General features: G+C 46.6%; 1 protein-coding gene and 1 non-coding gene across 4 annotated transcripts in view; both read right to left on the reverse strand.

Annotated features, from left to right (window-relative positions):
• FRMPD1 (FERM and PDZ domain containing 1) overlaps positions 1 to 17,063 on the reverse strand; it is an 85,380-nt gene that overhangs the window by 33,508 nt on the left and 34,809 nt on the right. The window contains exons 2-5 of one of the 3 annotated variants that reach the window (XM_053370531.1): positions 13,114 to 13,244; positions 5,681 to 5,770; positions 1,763 to 1,920; positions 185 to 290 (exon numbers count right to left, since the gene is read on the reverse strand). In XM_053370531.1, coding sequence (XP_053226506.1) covers positions 185 to 290; positions 1,763 to 1,920; positions 5,681 to 5,766 — 350 coding nt within the window. In that variant the 5' untranslated portion in view covers positions 5,767 to 5,770; positions 13,114 to 13,244. Of the gene's footprint in view, positions 1 to 184; positions 291 to 1,762; positions 1,921 to 5,680; positions 5,771 to 13,113; positions 13,245 to 17,063 lie in introns of those variants that run through there. The other 2 variants (XM_053370532.1, XM_053370533.1) reach the window with 2 other exon arrangements.
• Positions 1,521 to 1,594, reverse strand: TRNAI-GAU (transfer RNA isoleucine (anticodon GAU)). The gene has a single exon. It is a non-coding gene; the product is annotated as a tRNA-Ile (tRNA).

Consider the following 17,063-nt stretch of genomic DNA (forward strand, 5'->3'; position numbering starts at 1 on the left):
GCGATCGGCAAGCCCTAGGCGCTGAGGTTTTACCCACAGTGCCACCCGCGCTGGATATGCGATTGTAAAACTTTAATCTGAAAAATCAAATAAATGGATTTATATATATAAAAAGAGAGAACCTAAGCTTTCCCTGGAGCCCGGCTGCATTATCTAATGCTTTGGACATGCTCATGTATAGCACCTTAAAAGAGCGGCTGCTTGTTCCCCGGTAACGTCCTCTTCAGCTGCTTTGTTGTTTATTGCAATGATGTGATCCCCCGGCAAAAGCTTCCCGTCAGCGGTGCTGCCTGCAAAATGTCAGGGCCTTGTTAGGGACAAATGATCTCTCTGGGTTTACAAAATCAACTCGAATTGCAGAAAGCTGGAGCCTCACTTCAGACATCTTGCAACATGAAAATGCAAACCAAAGTTACCCAAAGAGCTGTAACTGCACCACTGAGCAACTCCATCCCACCCTAGTCAGTTCAGGAAGGAATAGTAGTGCTCCTCCTCAGAAGCAGGAGATGAGTCAGGCTGGGTATGTCCCCCTCTTGCTGCAACAAGCTCCCCTCTCCTTGGTCTCCCAGAACCAGAAGAGGTATGAAGAGAGAGGAGCAGAGACAGGCACATTGGTGTAGTCTCAGATTGCTTGGGAAGGACCCAGGAAGGAGGAGATTCAGGCAGTTGCATGAAGCTGGGGACCTTCAGTCTCCACAACTGTGACATAGGGGCAAGTCCTATGACGAAGAGTTGCTGTTCCCAAAAATGGAAAGAAGTAGTCCCAGCAAAGGAAGAATGATACAAAAACTTATGGAATATACAAAAATGGCCAGAAGAATAAGAAATAAAGATAACAAACTTTTTATAAACGAATGGAAATGGTTTATTGAATATTTACAGATAAACTGTAAACAGATAAAAACATTGGCAAGATTATTGTAATAACCTGCAGCTATATAAGTGTGTGTGTGTGTGTGTGTGTGTGTGTATGAACATATATATATATATGAACAGCTTTTACCAAAGGTGTCATGGACTTTGAAGACACTCAAACTCAGAACGCAAGGCAGAAACATGTTAAGAGGATGGCACGCTTGGCAAATCCACACCATGATCAACTCCCACCCGGGAACCAATGTCCCCACTGTGGAAGGACGTATGCTTCCAGAATTGGCCTCCACAGTCACTTACGGACTCATTGTTAAAACCGTGTTTATGGAAGACAATCTTACTCGGCTACGAGTGATCGCCAAAAAAGAAAGAAGAATATATGAATGATAAATAAATGAGTAAGTTAAGTTAATTTGGATATGCAGAGGAAATTGAAAATAAATTTAAGGAACTGCAGAAAGAGGGGGGGGAAGGAAGTCAAGTTTTAAAATGTCAAAATGAATGTAACATCAGTGAAATGTATGTATCTGAAAAGTTTAAAAAATTTGCTGTGGTCATTATAGCAGAATCATAGCATAGCACTGTAGAGTTAGAAGGGACCCTGAGGATCATCTAGTCCAACCCCCTGCAATGCAGGAATATGCAGCTGGTCCATACAGGGATCGAACCTGCAACCTTGGCGTTATCAGCACCATGGTCTAACCAACTGAGCTATTAGACCTGGCGCTCCTGAGCAGACCTTGTTCCTTCGAATAAAGAGTTAACTTTGCCTACTCTGTGTGATTCATTCCTGCCACCCACCCCACCGCTCTGTCCTCATTGCATGTTATTTGGTGTTACCTTAGAGAGATATCACAGTCCCCATGTGGGACGAGAAAGGCATCCCTACCTGCAGCAACCGAGGTGATAAGAAGGGGAATATTCTGGGAAACTTCAAAGCCATAATGTCCAAGTAGCACATCTTTTTGGACCTCCACTGTGAGCTTCACACGAGTTGGCGGCTGATTAATGCTGTCCGATGCTCTGTCACCCACTGACGCTCTGCCCCTGCAAAAAAAAATTTATATAAGAAAAATGCTTAAGAAAGTTGTTCATAGGAATTGATATATAATGAATTGGGGGGAAAATGTTTAACATAACTTTTGTTAAAAAAACAGAAGCTTTTTTTATTAGACATTATAGGTAGATAAGAAATTTATTTTTATGTATGTGGCGACAGCAGCACAGATGCTCTCAGCCCAGAGACGGAAAGAAGACAAAGATGAATGGCAGACCAAGTTGATGGAATATGCCGAAATGGCAAAAATTACAGGAAAGATCAGAAATCAGGAAGACCAAATCTTTATTACGGACTGGGATGACTTTAAAACATATTTGAGAGATCACTGTAAACGGTTAAAATCAGTAGCAGGAATATAAAAAACACTTGAAAAGAAATGTGGGCTTTGGATATTATGGACATTTATTATTAAGTAGATTACAGTAAATTGGATATTATGGACATTTATTATTACAGTAGATAGATTACAGAAAAAGATGCAGGAACAAAATTATAAAAATGGAACCCATGGAGGGGTAGATGGAGGTCTGAAGGTTTGAGATAACCTTTTGTGTTCTTTGTTGCTGATGTTGTTTGTTTGAATTGATATGTTTGTTATGTATAACTATTATGTAAAATTAAATAAATTTATATATGAAAAAGAAGGTTGTCCATAGGGGTGCAGGAAGGTATCCTTTTCCATCCCACTCTGTAGTCCTTTTAATTCTGTTGGGAGCCGCCCAGAGTGGCTGGGGAAACCCAGCCAGATGGGCAGGGTATAAATAAAATAAATAAATATAAATACTTTCCGGTGCATTTTTGTGTCACTTTCCATATTGCAGGAAGTCTGATCTTTTTGGAGAACTGAGTCTATTGCACAGGGCCTCCCAATCGACTAGAAATTCACAACCTGAATTTGCTAGGACGTTATTGATTCCTTCCTGAAAATAGCAACAGTTTGGAAGTGTCTGTCATGGACTGGCTTGGACACAGAGGACTGGTGAGAGGCACAAACTGGGGGACCCCCAAGAGAAGAAGGCTCAACTCTCCAGGGTTTCAAACAGGGCTCTCTCCCAGATGTACCCAGAGACACTGGGGATGGAACCTGAAATCTTCTGCATGCAAGGCAGATTCTCCACCACTGATGGGAAAGAAATCAAATACAACATGAACGCTCCTCTGTGCGTCACAATCGTCTGTGCCTCTGCTGTGGCCTCATCTACTGGCAGCTGTTGATATGCTTGGGCCAGGTCCAGCTTGCCAAAAATTTTCGACCCAGCCAGGGTAGCAAGGACATGGCTGACCACTGGCACTGGGTATGCATGGGCCGTGAGGGCCTTGTTTATGGTACATTTGTAGAGTCGCAAAGTGATTTCATGCTCTTTATTCAGCTCATAGTGGTGAGGAGGAACGAATGAAAGTCCCCTCAAGGTATCTGCTTTATATACATTATTTACACAATGGGCTGCACATGATTGGCTAACTCCGGAATTCTACTGTAAGCCAATCAGGTTGTGGATTCACTTCTATCTGGAGCATGATTGGGTGGTTCCTGCCAACCAATCATACTGCTGCATTGTTCTAGGACCAATCAGACTGCTGCAGTTTGGATCCTATTCAACTCAGTACATAACAAACAACAATAGTAATTTTGTTATTTATACCCCACCCATCTGGCTGGGCTTCCTCAGTCACTCTGGGCAGTTCCCAACAGAATATTAAAAACAGAATAAAACATCAAACATTAAAGACTTCCCTAAACAGGGTTGCCTTCAGATGTCTTCTAAAAGTCAGACAGTTGTTTATTTCCTTGACATCTGAAGGGTGTTCCACAGGATGGGCACCACCACTGAGAAGGCCCTTTGCCTGGTTCCCTGTAACCTCCCTTCTCGCAGTGAGGGAACCGCCAGAAGGCCCTTGGAGCTGGACCTCAGTGTCCAGGCTGAATAATGGGGGTGGAGATGCTCCTTTAGGTATACTGGGCCGAGGCCATTTAGGGCTTTAAAGGTCAGCACCAACACTTTGAATCGTGCTTGGAAATGTACTGGGAGCCAATGTAGGTCTTTCAGGGCTGGTGTTCTATGGCGGCCACTCCCAGTCACCAGTCTGGCTGCCGCATTCTGGATTAGTTGTATAGTGAGTAAATAACAAGTAATGGCAATGACAACAATGTGCAGGTATTGGGGCATAACATTTTTCTTTTTTTCTGCCAGAAGGACAGCAGCTGTGGGAGGGGACCACCTATTCCTGCTTCAGGTGGGCAACACCAGGATGATGTCACAACAGCCACTGTCTGCATCAGAAAATGTCAGGATGAGGTCACAGCCTTTGTTCTCCAGGCAGGCAGCCTGGGAGCCCAAAGAGAGAGGCTCTTATTGAACTGGGCAGCGGCAAGGAAGGAAGGGGGAGAGTTGGCAAGCAAGTTGTTTCAGCCATTCTAGGACTTCTGCTTACAGCAAGTGCCCTGGGCGGCCAGGGAGGGAGGAGAGGCTGGCATGAAAAGAAGTGGAGATAATGGAAGTAGGCACAGGAATGTTGGCAGCACTCCTGGTATCGCAGGGTGACAACTTCCAGAGCTTGCCAGGACGTAGCATAGTTTAAGTGGCAGACGGGCAGAAAGATTAGCAAGCACTGGCATGGCAGCCTGGATAGATTAAGGCTCCAGCTTTCAGCATATGCCCCAGAGAGGGCAAAGGAGGTGAGAGAGAAATCAGAGAGCAGCAGTGTCGAGTGGAGCAATTGCAGGAGGCAGAGGCGGGCATTTTCTGAGACCACACAGTGTGTGTGAGAGAAAGGCAGGCGGGCAGACCAGGAACAGAAGGATATGTGAGAAGAGGTGTGATGGCCTGGGATTTGACTCGGAGGCTGAACCTGAGGAATCCCAGCCTGCACAGGATTCCCCACCTCCAGAACCAGCTGAACCGGGGCTGGGGCCTGAGCCTGAAGCGTCCTCACCTGTGCTGGATCCTCAGGTACAGGCACCAGCTGAGTCTGCTCTGGCTCCTGAGGTGATGGAGGACCCATTGCCTACAGATGCTCCACTCTCAGCCCCGTCAGGGGAAGCTGAGGTTGCCTCTGGGTCTGGTAACCCTCCAGCCTCTCCTGAGCTGCAGAGGCTCAGGGCAGAGAGGCGGAGGGAACTAAGTTCCTGCAGGAGGAGGGCTCGCCTCCAGGCCAAGAGAGGCAAGGCACCTGTGGACCGGGGCCGCCCTATGCCTCGGGGCAGATAAAAGCCAGCCAGCCCCAGTCCCAGGTTGCGGGAGCAACATTGTTGGTAGCCTGTTCCTGCCTGCACCCTGTCCTGCTCTTCTGCCAGAGTTCCTGACCTCACCCGACTCCCTGCCTTGGACCCTGCTTCAGCTTTGACGGGCAGCCTCCATACCGCACCCTCGACCTCAGACTGGACTCGGACCTCACTGCACGGATAACCCTTGGGACCAGCACAAGAGGAGAATAAAGAGAAGACTGGCAGGGGAAACCAGGATTTGGACAGGAAGTGGGGGGGGGGGAGTGTGTGTATGTGTCAGTGAACTGCCATCGGAACAGGGAAGGAAAGCAGAGGGGCAGTTGGGTTACAGGGAACCTCTGAAAAACTTGCGAAGCAGTTCCTTTTTTCTCCCATTAACGTAAATTCGGTGTCCTGTGTCTTTATTTATTCCATTCTGTGGGAGGGGGCGGGAATAGCCATGCAAAACACCCACATCCAAACTATGCCCCTATGAAACTAGGGTACCCCCCCTTTTTATGACATTTCCTTAAAATAACTACCTGGCTGCATGATCTCGTGACCGCCGGAGCCATTTGGCTACCATCTGCTCTATCCGACGTGCCTTGCGTGTCTCCAGATCTTCCATTTACCTGTGCAAGAAACATACCATCCCTATTATTATTATTATTATTTATATATCGCCCTATACCCGGGGGTCTCAGGGCAGTTCACAGAATAAAATAATATATAAAACCACAAAATAACTAATAAAAATAAAAACAACTCAATAGCCCCCGCCCCCCAAAAAACCACATTTTAAAAGGACATAGGATGTCTTTATCAGCTGACAAGACTTGACTGGATTTTCTCCAAGAAGGTTCACTTTTGGAGTCTTCAGACAAGGAGACCCCACATTCCTTTCTGTTACAGAAATATTCTTCATGCGCAAGGTTTTGTTAAGAGTTATTACTAAGACCTATCTCTGTAAACCTAAAAGCAGAGGTTATTGGTGTGTAGATAATGAGTTTCAAACTCTTTTTAAAGGTAGGCATGCATAAAGTAATTTGGAGCATGGGAGGGAGAAAGCAATCTTTTTCTCAGAAAGATCTCTAACTAGGGAGCCAGTGTGTTGAGTCTGAGCTGGGGGAGACGGGATTTAAATAATTATTTCAGCCAAAACGCTTAGGCCCCATCTGCACTATACATCTAAAGCAGTCTCACATCACTTTAAACAGCCATGGCCTCCTGCAAAGAATCCTGGGAACTGTAGTTCGCCAAGGGTGCTGAGAATTGATAGGAGACCCCTCTTCCCATCACAGAACTACACTTCCCAGAGTTCCCTGGGAAGAGGTAATCTGAGGCCACAGTCCCCACAGATTTGCTTGAAGGAGGGTTCAGGGTCCAGTTCTACAGCAAGGATAGGGAACCCGTGGATCATAACAACAACAGTTTATTATTTATACCGTATCCATCTGGCTGGGCTTCCCCAGCCACTGTGGGCAGCTCCCAAGAGAATATTAAGAACACGATAAAACATCAAACATTAAAAACTTCCCTAAACAGGGCTGCCTTCGGATGTCTTCTAAAAGTCAGATAGTTGTTTATTTCCTTGACATCTGATGGGAGGGCGTTCCACAGGGCAGGTGCCACTACCGAGAAGGCCCTCTGCCTGGTTCCCTGTAGCTTCACTTCTCACAGTGAGGAAACCACCAGAAGGCCCTCCAAGCTGGACCTCAGTGTCCGGGCTGAACAATAGGGATGGAGACGCTCCTTCAGGTATACTTCAGATATTGTTGGACCTAAACTCCCATCATCCCTGACCATTGGTCATATTGACTTGGTCTGGTGGGAGTTGAAGTACAATAACACCCAGAGGGAACCTGCAACCTTCTTTCTATTGCTGGTTAACATCTGCTCAAGTTCAGCCCTCAGAAGTTCTAGCTTAGATCCTGGTGCTCTCAAAAGCTGGCTAGAACAAGGCAAGCATGAGAGCGAAGGGGAGAGGAGTATAATCCGGAGAATAACTGCTGGATGTTAATTGCCTCAGGTCTTTATTATGAATGTCTAAGATGCATTTGCAGGATGGAACTTCAGAAGACCAACACCCAGAGGGGAAAGTTTTACGAAGGCAACAGTGGCGATCACGGACAAAGTCTTTGTTCTCCGTAAGTATGCATACATCCAGTTTCTTCCAGGAAGGCTGAAAATGTTCTTTGCTGGGATGTCTTACGAGAGAGAACAAGTTCTTTGATGAGTGTCTTTGATGAGTGTTCAGTATGGAAACATACACTGTGTCCTGGGTGCATGAAGAGACCGTAATGGAAACAAAGCCCATTGCTGCTTTGAAAACTCTAGCTAATTAGAGAAATTGGCTGACCCAAGGAGAGAACTGACGGCTCCGCTATGGGGTGGCTGTCTCAGGTGGGTCATCAAGGTTGCAGATGGGAAGACAGACAGATCTGACTCAAAGAGTCTGCCAGGAAACTACTTGCAAAACCCATACTGAATTGAATGGGCAGCTTGCAAGACTCACACTTGGCTAGTTATCATTAAGCAAGCATTACCTCCTGCTCTTGATTGGCTCTGTGTGATGGCCTGGGACTTGGGCTCGGAACCAGAGGAGACTCAGTCTGCACCGGATCCTTTGCCTCAGGCATCATCTGAACCAAGTCTGGGGCCTGATCCTGAAGAGTCCCAGTCTGCAAAAGTTCCCCTGAAACAAACACCAGCTGGGCCGAGACGGGGCCGGAGCCTGCCCTGGCTCCAGATGCGGGGATTACCTCGTTGCCTGCAGCTGGGCCATCACTTACAGCTGCTCCACTACCGGTTGGGTCAGGGGAGACTGAGGTGACCCGTGGGTCTAGTAAACCACTGACGTCTCCTGAGCTGCAGAGACTAAGGTCTGAGAGAAGGAAAGACCTGAGTACTTGCAGGAGGAGTGCTCACCTTTGGGTGAGACAGGGAGGTGAGTCGCTGGGGGATCAGGACCGGCTGTTACCCCAACAAAGATAAAAGGCTGTTGGACCCTGCCCCAGGTTGCGGGAGCAACGTTGCTGTATGCTAGATCCTGTACCTGTCCTTGCCTGGTGTCCTGCCTTGGCCCTGTCGGACTGACTACTAGCAGAACCTTTGGATTCTGGACCAGTCCTGGACCGTGTTTCATGGGTTACCCCCGGGCCCAGCACATTCTGCCTAAGACAGGGTAGGCAACATGGTGTCCATTGGATGTTGTGGGACTCCAACTCTCATCAGCCCCAGCCAGCATGGCCAATGGTCAAGGATGATGGGAACTGTAGTTCAGCAGCACCTGAAAGGTGCCATGCTAGCCCCTCCTGGCCTAAGCAATAGCTCCATTTACATAACGCCTCAGAGCAATACATGTGGGATATTTCATGTGACCTCAAACCAACAATGCATGTTTTCTAGATAGGCACATGATAGGAGCTGAAGCTCGGAGCTTTCCTGTAAGTTTGCTAGAGAGAACTCCCATTGTGCCCTGACAGGGGAAGGGTGTAGCCGTATAAATATTCTCCTTGTGTGCAGTGCTGGATTTACGTATAAGCTAAATAAGCTATAGATTAGGGCCCCACTCTCTTGGGGGCCCCAAAAAATTTTAAAGGGAAAAAACACCTGGATGTACATTTCCAAAATATAAGATTAAAATAAAATAAAACCTACATACAGCAACAGTGCTTTGTGTTGTGTAGGCTCCTGTTATGTAAGTAATGGACTCCGCCTGCTAGCCTGCTCCCTAAAACATCACTGGTTTGCTCATTTCTACATATAGGGTGCCTACATTCTGCATGGACTGGTTGCATGGCTACATGTGCAAATGCCTTGAGATACCTATTAGGTCCATAAATTACCATAGAGCATATATTCAACACAAAAAACAGTGACAATTTGTTGTTGACAAAGGACAGCTGGACATATAAAGGGCTCCATTGCGTGGACAGGCGGAGTCCCCCAGATCCCGAGCGGCCCCCCCGCCATGTGGAATAACGACTCAAGACAACGTGCTATGGGATTAAATTGGCCACAACTTTATTAAATTTCAAATGTGGGTAGACCTTGGCTCAGACATTGGGCGTTATCCCTCCCCAGTCCCCAGCCGGGGACCTAGGGAGCATCAGGGTTATCCAGTGTGTGTGGGGGGGATGGGCCGGCTCTGGAGAACAAATGTTCAAGCAGAGATAGCCACCCCCGTTATGCCGCCGCTGCAGGGGAGAGCAATGACGACTTTTCGGCGTATGGTCAAAGCCTCCCTTCAGAAACCCCTTTAACGGGGAACCCTGGTATCATCGCTGCAACGAGGAAGATAGACTAAAGGATTCCGTCCAAGGCCTGATACCACCAAAATTGTGACGTTTTGCTACGGGAAAGGCAAAACCTGCCAATGCAGGGAAATTCCTTTCTGGCCCTTTAACAGAGACCTTAACGTAGCAGCGCCCGCATACCTGTGAAGAAAAGTTAACCTGCAAACCTGTGAAGAAAAGTTAACCTGCAAAACAAGACATTAACTGAGGGTGGGTAGGGTGGGAGAAGCTCTGCAGTCAAGTGAGGATTCCCAGGTAAGATCCTCCCTCTATTGTGTGGGCAGGTAGTCCCTCCCCTACCTGGCCTGGTCTCCTTGGCAACGCTTCCCCCAAGTGGGATTGGACAGCTGACTGAGGTAGGTGGAGACCTCCAGGTATCCCACCTGAGGGAAGGCGAAGCCAAGCCTATGCTGATGGAGCTGCTCCAGATCCAGGGGTTGCGCGCCTCCACGCAAAGAGTGCCCCCCCCGTTTTTATGCGGGGAGCGGTCATTACCTTCATTAGCTTAGGGCCTCATCAAACCTAAATCTGGCCTTGCCTGTGTGGGCACATCCTTTTTTGCCTCTCTTCACTCTTACCTCTTCATCTCAACGCCAAGCCAGAAATGTCAGAACAATCTGCATATCTGAGCTTAATTGCTCAGACACCATCTTAAAGCAGACTTAAGCATGTCTTTGAAACTGAATTACCATCTTAAGCCTGCCTGAACAAAACTGCTGTATCTGATATTCTGCAACAGAAACTATGAGTGAGTAAATGTTATTTTTTTTACCTTTTACAAGGCTGTTTGTGTGATTATGGTTTTAAATATATCCTCTCCTAGCAAAGGTATTTCAGAGGCAGGCAAGATCTTTGTTCCACCAAGCGCCTTTTGGACAATTCCATTTACCCATATTTGTGGCTTTACGGTGGAGCCTTCTGAGCTACAGTTGATGAACATTTTCTCTTTAGAATGTTATTTTCTCATTGAGTGAGTCAAATTTATTTGCCTACCCCCCCAGTTCATTAGAAAACAAGGCTCCATTTAGAACATGATAAGAGTCGTGCTGCACAAAGATGCAAGTCAAATGAATACAAGCACTGAGATTGCTATGGTTACAAAAACCAAGGGACACGCTATCAGGAAGAGGAAGCTGATAAGGCATTTCCACAGCAGTTTATACCGAATGACACAGGGCATTAAATTAATATCCTCATTTCTAATTTTCTCAGCAAATCAAGTTTCTCATAGGTGGTAAACTTGCCTGAGTCAGATAAACAAACAAGCAAGAATATTGAACTTCTGGGAGCCGTGAGTCTATCTAGTAAAACACTCTGAAGGCAAAATGTTCTCTGGTCCTTTTCATTCATTCCCATGCTACACTGAGGCTCCATCTGCACCATACAGTTAAAGTAGTATCGTACCACTTTGAACAGTCATTACTTCTCTCAAAGAATCCTGGGAACTGTGGTTTAAGAGAGCTAACAGTTGTTGTTTAGTCGCTTAGTCATGTCCGACTCTTTGTGACCCCCTGGACCAGAGCACGCCAGGCACTTCTGTCTTCCACTGCCTCCCGCAGTTTGGTCAAACTCATGCTGGTAGCTTCAAGAACACTGTCCAGCCATCTTGTCCTCTGTCGTCCCCTTCTCCTTGTGCCCTCCATCTTTCCCAACATCAGGGTCTTTTCCAGGGAGTCTTCTCTTCTCATGAGGTGGCCAAAGTATTGGAGCCTCAGCTTCAGGATCTGTCCTTCCAGTGAGCGCTCAGGGCTGATTTCCTTAAGAATGAATAGGTTTGATCTTTTTGCAGTCCATGGGACTCTCAAGAGTCTCCTCCAGCACCATAATTCAAAGGCATCCATTCTTCGGCGATCTGCCTTATTTAGTTGTTAAGAGAGCCCTATTCCCTTTGCAGAGCTAGATGGGCCTTTAATCTGATCCAGCATTCACGATCTTACATTCTTAGGCATTCCACTGTTAATGTAAGTTACAGAGCATGAAAATGTGCCTCATTTTTCTAACTTAGAGGTGAGCTTCAGTTACTTAGTGCCAGATTCTCCACTAAATTCCTTGGTCTAGTGAGTGTTGGGGTTTAATCATTGCTTGGAGTACTGAAATGGGCTGCTAGATGCTGAATTTAACAGTGTCAAAATACAGACCAAACCAGATTTTCTGTGCTCTGGAAATCACTCTGGAGAAGAGCCATTAGGTAAAGGTAAAGGGACCTCTGACCATTAGGTCCAGTCGTGACCGACTCTGGGGTTGCGCGTTCCTCTCGCTCTATAGGCCGAGGGAGCCGGCGTTTGTCCGCAGACAGCTTCCGGGTCATGTGGCCAGCATGACTAAGCCGCTTCTGGTGAACCAGAGCAGCACACGGAAATGCCGTTTACCTTCCCGCTGGAGCGGTTCCTATTTATCCACTTGCACTTTGACGTGCTTTTGAACTGCTAGGTTGGCAGGAGCAGGGACCAAGCAACGGGAGCTCACCCTGTCGCGGGGATTCAAACCGCCGACCTTCTGACCGCAAGTCCTAGGCTCTGTGGTTTAACGCACAGCGCCACCTGCGTCCCTGGAGAAGAGCCATTAGGGAGAATAAAAAAAGAGGTAATAGGTGATTAACAAGGAGATACTCTGTGCTGGGTGGCAGTGAGCCTCCCCTTTCCCTGGGGGGTAGTTCGCAGGGAAAAAGCAGAGTTGGCTGAAATATAGGATAGACAGAAAAAGTGTTGGTTAAACGCAGAAAGCTGAGCAGGGGGACAGAGGGCCTTTCCAATTTCTGCTGGCATCCAAGACTGTGGCCATGGGAGAAGCAAGAACCTATTGGAGTGTAATGCTGTGGCCCCCTCCATCATTGGCTCAGGTTGTATATATACGTGTAAATAAACCATATATCATAAAGACACCACAGTTTCCACTGCCTCATTTCCAAAGGAAATACAAACCCTCGATAAACACCCAGACTCCTGGAATCTTGGACCACTGAGAGATTGGGATGGTGTGTAACCATATAGTGTAGCCCACTGAGCCATGCAACCCTCATACAGGCCTCATTTGTACGTTGTGGCCAGCCATGGTTAATGGTGCACCATGTTTGTACCTTTCTAGGCTGTCGCTTTCCCCTGCTAATTCACAGAGGAAGCAAACCACGACTGTATCCGAATCAGGGCTTTTGGTTTGTTTCACTCTCAACAAACCACAATCTGTAGCTTGAGTTTGTTCTTGGCTTGCCAACCATGGTTTGTTGGAGTGAAACAAACCCCAATCCTGAGTTCAGACACAATGCTAAGCCAGGGACATGGTTTGCTTCCTCTGTGCTAGCTGCGAGGAAATACAGTAAATAGTCCAGAAAGGCACATTCATAGCAAACTGTTAACTTTTCTGAAATCCGCAGCTGGGCCAAAATGGCTCCTCCCTTTCTAGAGTTTTCTTTAGGGCCTAAGGTTTAGGCCAAAGTTATGCAAAAAAAGTGCAGTCCTGGACGAAACAAGCTGCTGAATTAAGTGCACACGCCTGCAAAGGAAGAGAGCTCAGCACTTCAGCAGCTATTGATCAACCTGTCATGATCGTTCCAAACTTGCTGTGGTTAAAAGGTAGCATGACTTCTGTTTGCTTTGGGCTTTTCTGCCCTCCCCCAGGATGAACGATCTGACTCAGAACCCAAATGAATAAACTGAATCCAACCGCGCCGCGAGACTTACGTGTGTGTACTTAATGTTGGCTTTAACCCAGCGGAGTTGTTCACGTGCTTCGCATTTTGCGAGATTGGCTTGCGCCTCTGGATGCTACCTCTTGCTTAGTGTTTGGGACATTGGTTCATCTGCCTTTCTGCCTGTGCAAGAAGATGAGAAGTATGTGATAATTCAGACAAGACTTTCAGTAGCACATGGGTCTAGGATATTGTCCCCTTTTTGTGCTATACAAATATTAGTATTCTAGTATGGTGGAGGGACGCGGGTGGTCTAAACCACTGAGCCTCTTGGGCTTGCTGATCAGAAGGTCAGCGGTTCAAATCCCCAGGATGGGGTGAGCTCCCGTTTCTGTGTCCCAGCTCTTGCCAACCTAGCAGTTCAAAAGCACACCAGTGCAAGTAGATAAATAGGTACTGTTGTGGCGGAAAGGTAAAGGGTGTTTCTGTGCGCTCTGGTTTCCATCATGGCGTCCCATTGCGCCAGAAGTGGTCTAGCCATGCAGGCTACATGACCTGGAAAGCTGTCTGTGGACAAACGCCGGCTCCCTCAGCCTGAAAGCGAGACGAGCACCACAACTCCATAGTCGCCAAGGTAAACTGTCCGGGGGTCCTTTACCTTGGGGTTAAGACACATGTGCCTCCTTAATTTTCTTACCCCTACTGCAACTCAAGACTGTTGGATGCCCTGAAATCAAGCATAAGCTGAATATACTCGCAATTATTGCCTGTGCCACAACTAAAAAAAAGTAACAACAGAATGTCTGTGTTAAGTTGTGGGTGAACATATCAGACGACACAGCGATTCTTCAAACAGCTCTTGTTTATTCACAGGCCAGGACAGAACTGAACTGAAGGGTTCAGTCAGCTTGCTTATATAGAGCTCCAGTACAATGTAACTGTAACAATTTTCTAAAACTATCCAATCACTGAACGTCACTTTCGATCCCTTATTTGCATAACTATCTACAGTATCCCCCTGCTGGCCCAGGGTGAGAACTTCAGTACATAACAGTCTCCACTGATGTTCTAGTGCAGGGATGAGGAACCTGCAGGTGCTATTCTGCTCAGCTTCCATCAGCCCCAACCAGCATGGCCACTGGTCAGGGATGATGGAGGATCAGAGCTTAGCCACTCCTGTTCTACTGGCACACACACAACTAGTCGCCTTCAGCTTCTATGGCTCCAGACGAAAAGAACACTTAGGTCTCAGTGAGCATTGCAATGAGAGAGCAAATGAGGGCTGCGCAGGTTATGCTTGCGCAGTTCCTTTGCTAGGTTGCGACTAAAGATGGAGAAAGGAATCATTCTGCACTCCACTTCACCACAGGCAGCCCTGTTTCTGTTCCTCTGCAGTTCATCTTCTGCCACAGACTATGTTATCTGTCCCACTGTCTGTTCTGGCAAAATTACATAATTTATGTAATTAATTAGGTAAATTACGTAGTTTACACTGTCATTGCGTTACTGCATCCTATTCATTTCAGTGCAAAGGAAACTCAAGGCAAATGAGGGGGAACTATAAAGGATGTATCATTTGTTGACCAAACGCAACAGCAACAAAGCTGATTTCTATTTGCTGGATTGTTCTCTGTTCCAGACATGGGATGAATAAGTGAGCGCTGGCAATTTCTGCTCCTGTTTTTGTCAGGATTCTCTGGCATCCCCAGCTGGAAGAACCACCTTTTTTTTTTAAGGAGGCGGTTGTAAGACTTCCCACTCCTCCTTTCCAAGAGCACCAGTGAATCCAAACATAGGCCAAAGATAACCTCAGTTGTCCCTGTCAATTTTATTTCTCTCAGTTTCTCATTTTTCCAATCTTAGATCCAGCTCTCTACCTTTCTGCAGCAATTTGCATTAAAAAACAAAAATACACGTGGGAATTATTCAGCATTTTAAAGCAAATTTCTCCTAAGAAACACATTTTTCATATGTGTTTTTGACTAATGTACACATTTTTTGCAAGCAGCTTCTCCTAATACAGTGCTACCTCGGGTTACATATGCTTCAGGTTACATATGCTTCAGGTTACACTCTCCGCTAACCCAGAAATAGTGCTTCAGGTTAAGAACTTTGCTTCAGGATAAGAACAGAAATCGTGCTGTGGCAGCACGGCGGCAGCAGGAGGCCCCATTAGCTAAAGTGGTGCTTCAGGTTAAGAACAGTTTCAGGTTAAGAATGGACCTCTGGAACGAATTAAGTACTTAACCCGAGGTACCACTGTATAGTGTACTTTTGTATGACATTTTCACTAATATATCTGCTTCTTAATATATTCATTTTTGTAATTATTGTTTGGTTGGAGAACTGCATTGCAAAATCAGAGGAGTGAGAATTTTGAAGGATAGCTGTGTTTCGGTTCTCATATTGTTTTGGAAAGCCCAAGTTTGATAGAATTGGCTTTAAATGCATACCGAATCAAATTCCTCCTCCATCCCTGCTCACTGCCCTTGCAAAAAACCAACACAGAACTCCTTCCCAATGACCCTGGGCTCCTTAAACGATCTCCTTCTAGCAGAAGTGGTTAAATGTAATACATATACTTTAAGCAGGAAAGAACCACTTTCTTGCCACATCATGATCATTAAAAAAACCAGGCTTGCAAAACAGACCTTAGGAAGGGGGTGGGAAATCCTAAAGCTATAGCTGACAAGCTTAAAAGCTTTTGTGATGGGCCGAGAGATGCACTGCCTGTGATAATTGCCAACTGAAGGCACATGATGCTTTTCCATCATTTCAAGGACAGGAGCGTCGAGAACTGTGAAATCCCATCGGAGCCGATGCCTTGCATTAGCCACGCCGATTGTTAGAAATACGTCAGTTGCCATTTGGACGCAGACATCAAGCAGCCCGGCCTTGTCAGCGTGGGAACTGCAGCAAGCACGTCAATTTCATCCAAAGAGCACCCTTCTGTTGGGAAATGCAGAAGAAGGGCAGGTAGTCACAGGCCACCCGACATTTTGCTCCTTTCTACGTGCTGGTAAATCCAGTGGCGTAGCGTGGGTTGTCAGCACCCGGGGCAAGGCAAGTAATTTGCGCCCCCTAACCCATGGATTTGCGCCCTCTAACCTGTGGATTTGCGCCCCCTAACCCTAAGCCCCAGATGTTGCGCCCGGTGCGGCTGGCCCCCCCTGCACCCCCCACGCTACGCCACTGGGTAAATCACATCGGTTTCTGCTGCTGGAGGAGTGTGTGTGTTTGCAAAACCTGTTTTCCTGCAGTACATCCTATCCCAGGAGCACAAGGCACAATGTGCACCATTAGGGTTTGTGGCAGGAAGCAGAGTCCCTCATTAAAAAATTGAGAACAAACCCTCCAAGCGTCCCCCGAGCCAAGGAGATGAGTACCGTATTTTTTGCTCTATAAGACTCACTTTTTCCCTCCTAAAAAGTAAGGGGAAATGTGTGTGTGTCTTATGGAGCGAATGCAGGCTGCACAGCTATCACAGAAGCCAGAACAGCAAGAGCGATTGCTGCTTTCACTGCGCAGCGATCCCTCTTGCTGTTCTGGCTTCTAAGATTCAGAATATTTTTTTCCTTGTTTTCCTCCTCCAAAAACTAGGTGCGTCTTGTGGTCTGGTGCGTCTTATAGAGTGAAAAATACGGTAACTATACAACCTTTAGAAGACATCTGAAGGCAGCCCTGTACGGTGGTACCTTGGTTCTCAAATGCCTTGGTACTCAAACAACTTGGAACCCAAACACTGCAAACCAGGAAGTAAGTGTTCCTGTTTGTGAACTTTTTTTTTGCTCTGTTTTGAGTGCCACATTTCTCTTTTGAGTGTCTGTCTGTTTTTGCTATTTATTTTGTCTTTTTGTTTTTGCGGCTCTTTTTTGTTCTGTTTTTGTGACTGCTTGGAACCCAGTTCAGCTACTGATGGATTGATTGTGTGACTGCAGTACATTGTTTATTGCTTTCATTTTATGGCTCGATGGTCTCGTTGGATAGTAAAATTCATGTTAA

Source organism: Podarcis raffonei, chromosome 17 (assembly GCF_027172205.1).
Source record: "Podarcis raffonei isolate rPodRaf1 chromosome 17, rPodRaf1.pri, whole genome shotgun sequence".
NCBI classification, from domain to species: Eukaryota; Metazoa; Chordata; class Lepidosauria; order Squamata; family Lacertidae; genus Podarcis; species Podarcis raffonei.